The sequence below is a fragment of the Pteropus alecto genome, unplaced genomic scaffold (genome assembly GCF_000325575.1).
Source record: "Pteropus alecto unplaced genomic scaffold, ASM32557v1 scaffold226, whole genome shotgun sequence".
In the NCBI taxonomy this organism is placed as follows: domain Eukaryota; kingdom Metazoa; phylum Chordata; class Mammalia; order Chiroptera; family Pteropodidae; genus Pteropus; species Pteropus alecto.
In genome coordinates this window covers 1,566,060-1,575,453 of record NW_006440132.1, presented here as the reverse complement: position 1 = coordinate 1,575,453, position 9,394 = coordinate 1,566,060, and the positions used below count along the sequence as shown (strand labels likewise).

At 48.8% G+C, this 9,394-nt stretch overlaps 1 protein-coding gene across 7 annotated transcripts in view; it reads right to left on the bottom strand.

The window, feature by feature from the left end:
* The window catches only part of CDK5RAP2 (CDK5 regulatory subunit associated protein 2), a 157,747-nt gene that overhangs the window by 42,091 nt on the left and 106,262 nt on the right, over window positions 1–9,394 (bottom strand). For 5 of the 7 annotated variants that reach the window (XM_025050458.1, XM_025050456.1, XM_025050457.1 and 2 more), the window contains one exon: window positions 692–1,268. The exons of the other annotated variants lie outside the window; for them this stretch is intronic. In XM_025050458.1, the coding sequence (XP_024906226.1) occupies window positions 692–1,268 (577 nt within the window). The remainder of the gene's footprint in view (window positions 1–691; window positions 1,269–9,394) is intronic. 7 annotated transcript variants of the gene reach the window in all.

Genomic DNA, 9,394 nt, shown 5'->3' with positions numbered 1-9,394 from the left:
TTAAAAAAGAAAAGTGCCTAACTGAAGGTCTGATACAACTGCCTTCCAATAAATACAAGCTTCCTTCAATCTCACTGTTTGGGAAGTCTTGAAAAATTAACTCTGGCTCCTGACAACTCAGAACGATGTGTTTGTCTCAAATTAGTGATGAATGAAGGTTGACTTTACAAATGATCTCATTTCGCCATATCTCATTGAAGCAAAACAGTATATATGTGTGCTCATTAAACATCTTCATGACCTAAGAATTCTTCTCTTTCAACACAGGCTTATTTCTCTAAGATGACCTTAAAGGGTAAAGATATGGAAAATATTTATATTCTGCCCGCCTGCCTAGGGCATCGGTTTCAGTTCTGTGGCACAGTAAAAGCCAATGGTGGGGTCCCGGAATGAACGCTGCCATCTGGCAAACATGCTATCACTCAGCGAGCGACTTGTACCCTGAGTCTCCAACCCTAGAAGGGCAAAATCAGCCCTGTCAGTTTCAGAGGATACAAGACGAGCATGCATGCAGGCACTATTCTCTGTGACCCTCGTTTTCAGTTCTCTGCAGGGCCTGGCTGCCTTCACCCCACGGTCACATCTCCCACCCCAGGGCACAACAGGTCCCTTTTAGCTTATGGGCTCTGACGTAGTGGCAACAAAGGGGACTGCAGGCTTAAACAGTGGGAAAAGACAGAGGCGGGTCTACCTTGAGGACGAGAGATCTTTGAACTTATTCTGCAGGTTATGGATTTCGCTGAAAAGTTCCAAGTTCAGATTCTGCTCCTTCTGCAGCTCACATTCCTGTTCCGCTAGCTGCTGTTCGAGGCTCTCCAGCATCTTGCCGTCAACCATCTCGGGGGCCAGCGGATGCAGGATTTTCAGGTGTTTCACATAACGTACTTGGTGCAAACTTGAAAAGGTCATTTCTTCTTCATCAGTACTGCCCTTGGGCTTGTTCAAGGCGTCCTGGGTCCCTTCTGTCCCACACAAAACTGTGATAATGGCCTCGCTGCACTGGGAGTGCTTTTGAAGCTGAAATATGAAATTCCGGTAGCTCTCGAGCTCGGTTTCCAAGTCACGGATTTTCTGTTTTAAGTTTTCTGTGTCATTTGAGGTATCGATGTTCTCAGACTGATCAGTTCCAATCACACCGACTTTAGTGGAAAGCTGACTCTTAGAACTCAGGTTAATAGCCACTGAAGTTGTGCCCCGAAAATCTCCAGAAGGATTCTCTTTGAGCGTTGGCAAGATGGCAAGGTCACTGGGCTGGTAAATTTCAGAGTCTGAAAATCAAACATTTGTCAGTATCTCCTTTGCTGAAATCCATCCCGTCGGCTGGTAAATTTCAGAGTCTGAAAATCAAACATTTATGTCAGTATCTCCTTTGCTGAAATCCATCCCCTGTTCTTCCTCACAGCCACTGCCAAGCCAAGACCATGGCGAGAGCCTTCTAACAAGCCTCCCTAACTCTAGTCTTCCCTCTTATCTCTCCGCCCATCCTCTTCCCCAGAGCCACTGTTCATGGTAACCACCTCCTGCCATCTAAAACTGATCGACATCCCCACTATCTTGAGGATCAAATCCAACGCCTCCCTCGCAGCATCCGAGAGCCCGCACGATCCAGGCGAGCTTTTTGGGACCATCCCCTGGCACCACCTACGAGATGCCCTACTTGCCATAATCCCCTCCACACACCAGGCGGTCCGTGCCTCCACACTTTCGCACCTGCGTTTCCCTCTGCCTGGAGAACCCCTGACCTTCAACACCCAGATCTACTTTCCTTCTTCTGCAAGTCCATCTCCAATCCATGCAAAACATTCTCTCCTTTGTGCTTCCACAGCACCTTAAACATATTACCTGGGGACAAAGGTAATACATGCTGGGAGCTGATGTAGGAACTACAACCGGCTTATTTATTTACATGGTAATTAGTTATTTAGGTTATTTCCCTCACTGGCCTTTCATCTTCATATTCTCTGAGCCTGGTACAGTACCCAGCCAGAAGTCAGAGGTCTGATAAATACTAGGTACTGAGTGAAGTAACGTTAAAGAGCGGTAATTCTAAAATCCACAGCAGACGAGAGCCTTCTTCTCATTTCCATGTCTACCAGTTTCCAAGAGATGCCATGATGTCTCCTTTAGTGAGCTGCTTCAATGACTCACCACCCTGTGAAAACATTTCCTTACAGCTAGTTTAAATCCCCGGAAATGCAGCCAAATGTGTTTGAGGGATGGGCTGGTGCTGCAGAAGGAATATATAGCAATGAAGCCAGAGAGGTGGGGTCACACTCAGCTTTGCAACTTGCTGGCTGCACAGCCTTAGGCAAGTAACTTGCTATCTCAGAGCCTCAGTTTCCCCAGAGATGACTACAATGCTTGTTGGGAGGCTTCAAGCTCAGGCCTGAGCCCAGAGCTTCTGTCCTTAACCACATACCACACTGCCTGCTGTCCAGAGAAAGCTCAGCACAATATAAGGAGTTATCTCAATACTTAAGAGGCAACATAATTTAATAGAAAAACTCATCTTTGAAATCCAACAGACCTGGTTTCAAACTCTGGCTCTGCTGTTTACTTGAATGCCACTTAGTTACATAACCTTAGGCAAGTTACTTAATCTCTCTGAGCCTCAGTAGCTTCATCTGCAAAATGGAGAGAACACCAGTCATGTGAGAGGTTGTGTCTGTTTTGTTTTTAGGATCAAATGGAACAATATCTGCAAAAAGACCAACAGTGTCTGGCACACAGCAGTGAAGGAACCCAACGTCGTCTGCTTCCCTAAAACTATTCAAAGATGGAAGAGGAAGCCTGTCATAGGAGGCATCCGAGCAAAGGCTGTGGACCTGGGAAATGCTGCCAAAAGCAACAATGTGGATTGGATGAGATGACCTAGAATATCTCTCAGAAAGAAAAGCACACAAAAATCTGTCAGGCTTGTGTATTCCAATTTCTGGGTTCTGCAACTGCTCCTCATGACTTTAAGCCCATTCTCATCTCTGCTCACAAGCAAATACCATAAAGCAAACCTTTTTATTTTAGAGAGCAACTGCTACATGACCTAAAGGAAGCATTCCTAATGCAGCATGTTCACTGGACAAATTGTGTTATAATCACTAGCCTCTGAGGTCCTTCGGGGTGGAGATCATGTCACTCATCTCTGTGTCTCCAGTGCCTGGCACGGGGCCTGGGGCAGAGAAGGTTCTCAATAAGCACCACTGGCTGAATGAGCATGACAGAGGCAGAGAGACAGAGGGAGAGATTTCAATAAGGCTTTCTTCCAGGGAATCACCCGCCAAGACAAGGAAATAGCTTTGCTATAACAACCGCATGATAATGGAATTTCATGGCAAGAAGCAATGTTCGCTGGTGAGAAGAAAGCTCAGTTCTGATAACTTTTGTTAAGTAATCGTGAGGCAAAGACAAAGGTGGGACCTACGTGAATGTCTTTCTGTGATACAGACTGTGGCCAGCTCTGCTGTTTAGCTACACACACAGAACGGCTGGGGTGTGCATTCTCACATTCACTCCACTTTAAACTTCGCTCCTTACAACACAACAAACTTAACAGTCAGACACTTGACATTCACAATTTTCACTTCAGAAGGGTCCCGACTTACAGCAATTTATGATTCAGCAGAGGTAAAGATGCGCTTTCTAGGCTCGAGGCTGGTACACAGCAAGCCAGCATTAACATGGCAATGCGGCTTTGCTAGTCTCTGCTCAGCAGCCCTCGATAAGGATCCAAAGGAGTTGCTTCCATTTTCCGTTTAAAAATCGGTGCTTTGCAGGGTGTGGGAGAGGGAGGGTCAAAAGCTGTAGTGTGTGGTGTGAACCTGCACCTTTAGCAAGGCCTAGGACATGTAACTATGTGCCGGGACCTGGCCTGGGTGCCCGGCACCTCGTCCATGCTATCCGCTTAATTTTCATAACAACCCTATGAGGCATCACTAGTATCCCCATTTTACAGAAGAGGAAATCAAGGCTTAGAGAGATTCGAACTTGCCCAAGGTTCAGGGCGAGTAAGCCCGGTAGCACACCTCTAACTCCAAACACCGCCTCCTGATGCCACCCTCCACAACCAAGGTCTCCCACGTCAGTGGTGCAGAAGCAAGGGAGACACTACTCAACTCTCAATGGGAAGGCCAATGACATCCGAGGAATCCCCTTCATTCATCCCCAAATATCTAACAGTCATGAGTAAGTCAATTCAAGACCAAAATAGCGGGGGAGGGAGAGGAGGGAATAGAAGTGTCTAAATAATTGGGAGATTGGGGAAGGCCTTGCCTGGAAAGTGACATTTAAGTAGAAGCCTAAAGGATGAGGCATCAGTTAGGCAACAGTTAAAGAGGGGACATTCAGGCAGAAACGACAACATGTACAAAGTTCTAGAAGCATATTAAGAAAAAGGAAAGAAGTTCACTAATGTAGGGATTTGAGAGGAAAAGGGAAAAAGTCAGTCGAGGGGCCTTTAGTAATCAATTAACTATGAACTAAGAAATAAAAGATGTCCCCAGGACATACTGTAGTTTTGGAACTTTCTACAATTCAGCTAAGGGGTAGTTTATGACATGGTAGAATAGCCTTCTCCTCAAAGCTCAGAACACTCAGAAGCAGGTGACCACATTGTCATTGCACTGAATGGGCCTTGGGGAAGCAGACGCCATTGGGAATAGGGCCCAGACTCAGTGTCTCTCCAGACACGGGTATTCTCATGGCCGCCCCGAGACAAACTTAGAATTCCCAAAGACGATTATTTCTTACAGAGTTGAATTAGATCCAGATTCACGGTGACTTTTTTTTAAATGAAGGGGAAAAAAAGACCTAGGGTAAAAAGAAAAATTGTAAGCATTTGTTCATTCTGGCTGAATGGAAACACGAATGTTGTTATACTATCCTTTGTGCTTATCTGTATGTTTATAAAAATTTATAATTTTAAGAATAAAGAGATACGACTTGCTTGTATTTCGCCCACATCTCTGTACCTTGCCCATTGACAATAAACCCGATAAAACAGGTGGAAGCTCAGTCTCACCTCTGACCCACCTGCCCGGGTGGCTGGAGGTCAACTGTGCAGACGTGACAACAGCCGGCACCAAGGAGAACACTGACTGGCCGAGACCCCTGAGAGCAGGCACTGTGTCCTTTTGGGCTGAGCCGCCAGAACGCGGCCCATTGCCTAACTGAAAAGTGTCTGACAAACGGACGGGTAAGCTCAGGCAGACACCCTACTGTACCCCGACTCGTCCACCTCCTCACCAACTAAGTGACTCTAGATCGAGTCTTTTGAAAAACCTCGGCTTCCTCATGTGTTAAACAGCAATAATGATGACGTCCTAAGATGACTGTTGCAGAGCTTAGTAATAATTTTTACATAAAACACCCCCAATGGTGCCTGGTACACAGTAGCTGTTCAACAGACACAGGGGTTGGATTCTGCCTGGTGCCGTAACCGGTTTGCTGATCACTGCCCCCCTTTGATTCTCCAGACACAGAGCGTGGTTTGCGTTCTTTTTTGCTCTCCGGGGCTGTCCTGGTAGGCTGCTCCTACGAGGGGCCAGGCTCCAGGCATTCGCAAAGAGAACGAAAAATAAATAAAACCATAGTCTTGAAACTTAGCCAAGCAACTGAGAAGAACACAAAAATACAACAGGGAAATAAAAACACTGGGGAGGCAAAATGCAATTTATAAGATAAAATTAATCTATCGAGCTGCCATAACAGGACATGAAAAGCATAAATATACTACAGCTTGTCTGAAATGGTTTACATCCAGGTTCTCAAAAAACTGTGAGTGAGAAAATGAATTCTATAGACTCGTGCCCACCTTGCCCAAGAAGCGCGAAGCCCCCAGGGTCGTCAGAGCAACTGCAGAAGCAGCCCCTGGCTGGGGCACCCTGGGGTCTCGGCAAGAAAAAAAAATATTGTCAGGTGCAAATGGCAAGCCGTGGGGAAAGCCCCCGGGCCTCTGCTGGGCTGAGTCACCCTTACCATAAAATTTGTCCTTTCTGAAGTGTCCCTCTCTCCTGCCCCGCACTGACCTGTTAACTATCTGCCTTGCCCCAGTGGACAGGGAGCTCTCAGAGGCAGAGACTATCTCTCATTCCCCCCTCTCTCTCCTGCGCTCAGTGCACGAGGCTGGGGACACAGCAGGTGCTCAGGGAACGGTCACTGAACCCGGGAAAGGATGCCGTGAATGGATGCCCGGTTGGGCAGGTGGATGAATTAAGAGAAGGTGGGAAAGGAGGGAGGGAGGGGAAGAGCAATTCTGCCAAAAGCCAACTTGTTTTGAAACCTAACTATGGTGAACCCAAGAAAGAACCTAAAATTAAATGGAAAATACCTCTGGCTATAGATGATCATAAAATCCATAGGCAAAGTATCACACATTAGCTTTATGAAACACTGAAGGGCTCAGGCTTGAAATCAGGCCGTCTGGCTCCAACCTAGATCAGAAGTTACTAACAGTGTGACTGCGGCCAAGTCACTTTACCTCTAAAACTGCTGCTTCAACTAGAAAACAGAAGTATTTACTGTACGTGCCTCAAAGGACTGTTACGAGGATTCAATAAGATCTTGTATTTAAAATGGACTGTAGGGCTGAATGAACAATGGGTACTGGTGTTTTTCTGCCCCAGGAAGTCCAAGGCTCCCAGTCATTTCCCATCCCTGAACCACTCTGAAATCCCCTAATCCAGGGGTCCCGAAAGCCCAGGCTGTGGACTGGTTCTGGTCCGTGGCCTGTGAGGAACTGGGCCACACAGTTTGAGTAGAGAGGCGGGTGAGAGAGCGAAGCTTCATTTGTATTTGCAGCCGCTCCCTGGCGCTGGCATCACCGCCTCAGCAACTCCTAACATCATCGGGCATCAGATTCTCATAGGAGCACCGGTCCGTGGTGCCAAAAAGGTTGGGGACCACTGCCGTAATCGATGCAATCTTCCCACCCTGGTATGCAAACAAACCCTTCACTGGAAAAATCCCAAATAACCTCAGTCTCCTCCCTGCACATTCATCTCACTCTCTCATTCCAAGGGAACCAGGGCTGACCCCGACGAGCTTCTCCTGCCTCCTCCCCAGGGAGGGACGTTTCTTTCCCGCACCACCCCTCTCCAGCTTTGCGGTTCATGCTGTCAGACACCACCACCGGCCCCACTTGACTGCAGTCACCCACGGTCACCTGATTCACTGAACCTCTTGAGATTCACTGACAGTGTGGTGCCTAAGTGGCCTGCTTCTCTGCACCCCTTGACAGTGAAATTCCTCAGTGCTGCCTGTCCCCGCTGTCTCCAACTGCTCCCCTGCGTCCTCTCTCTGGAACCCAGGCCAGAAGGGAGCTCCACAGAAACAGCTCCCTTCAAAGTGACCAAGGACACCCCCACTGCTAGACCCCAAGGCCGATCCTCAGTCGTCGTCTCGCTCGTCTGATTGGCGATACTTGACACAGCTAATCCATTCTTCACTCGGCTTCTGGGCATCATCCTCTAGGGCTCCCCTCCCGCCTCACTGGCCGCTCCTTCTCAGTCCGACCTCTGCCTACTGGAGAACCCCAGGCTCAATTCCTGGGCCTACTCCCCATGTCTCCAAGTCCACAGCTTCAAACGCCGGGAATATGTCGATCTTTCCTAAGTTTACAGCTCCAGCCCAGACCTCTCCCCTTGACTCCGGACGTGTCCACCTGACTGCCTACCTGACATCCCCAGGGGGATGGTCGCCCACGGGGACGGTCACCCACCGGGACAGTCGCCCACGGGGACAGTCATCCACCAGGACGGCCACCCACAGGGATGGTCACCCACTGGGATGGTAGCCCACTGGGATGGTCACCCATGGGGTTGGTCAGCTGGTCTCTCACACAGTGCCCGCCCCCGCTGCCGTGTTCCCATCTCAGTGTATGCCAACTCCATCCTTCCAATGGCTCACGTTAAAAGTGATTCTTTACAGCAGAAGTCAGCTTAAAAACCAAAAAATAAATAGGTTAAACTTTATGAGCCACAGGGTCTCTACCACAATGACTCAACTCTGCCCTCGTAGTGCAAAAGCGGTTATAGACAATCCGCAAATGACTGAGTGTGGCTGTGTCCCCATGAAATCTTACAAACACAGGCAGCAAGCGTGGCCCACGGGCCGTGGTTTCGCAATCCCTGCTTTAAAGCTCAAGTCAGATCATGTCTCTCTGCTGCTCAAAACCCTCCGACAGCTTGCGATCTTACCTACGGCCAAAGACAAAGCCCTGGAAGAGCCTGCGAGGGCCTGCTCCATCTGCTCCCGGCCTTGCCTCTCCCTCTCCCTCCTTCTCACTCCGCTCCAGCCAGGTAACTGGCCTCCTCCCTACTCGTCCAGCTTCTCAAGCTCAGAGCAACATCAGGGCCTTCGCCCTTGTTCCTTCTGCTAGGAAGGCACTTCCCAAGATGCCCAGGCCCCTCGTTTCCTCTCAGTTTGTTTAGCTACCGCCTCACCAGGAAGGTTCTCCCGAACGTTCCACGTACGCCGGCAGGCCCTACTCCCACTCCTCACTACCCACCCCCTACCCCCACTTTATTTTCCTCCACAGCCCTCATCGTCTCACATATCACATACCTGTTTATCGGCTTATTGTCTTTCTCCGCCCACAAGAATGTAAGCTAGACGTAGACTTCGTGGGTTTTGTTCACTCTTATCTCCCCAGTGACTACGACAGTGCTTGGCACACAAGAGGGTTTAATACGCACTTTTTGAACAGATAAAGAAAAGATTGCTGCTGTTGTTCTTGTTACAGTGGGCTGCTGGCATTTGCTTAGAGCAGAAGTTCAAAACCAGGAGTCAACGTAAGTACTTTTGTGGATTCACGAACCCTCTGAAAACGGCGTTCGACCACACCCATGTGCTGAGAGCGCCCTCAGCTTCCTTCAGCTTCTCAAAGGGATGGCGGTCACGATCCCAGACTAGAGGACCCCACTGAGGTGCCCCCTCCAAGTCTACGGAGTCTAATCTTGACCCTTTGTCCCAGGGGTCGCGTCCAGAGGAAGGCATAGGCCAGCGGGGTGTGGAACCAGCCCTGGGCATTCCAAAGAACCCTACCAAGAGGACCCTGCCATACAGACCCAACGCCACGTGCCCAAGGCCTCCACAAAGTCAGAAAGAAAGCCCAGACTCAAGTCGCCCCACAACTGGGCCCCTGAGGACAATCCCAAACGAAGGGAGAGGTGACCGCACAAGACCTGAGAGCACTGCAAGCCCCCTTCATCCAGACTCCGGAATAAAACAAAAACAATAGATCCATTTTCCTTATTGAGTTCTCTTGATTGTGTATTTGTCAAGAGTCAAGATTAATCACTGCAATTTGTGAAATTTATACTCCAACTTACTGCAATTTTAAACAACAAGGCTGACATTTCGAGCAGTTCTAGAGGGTCGTTCATCCAGCTGGCGGAGAACA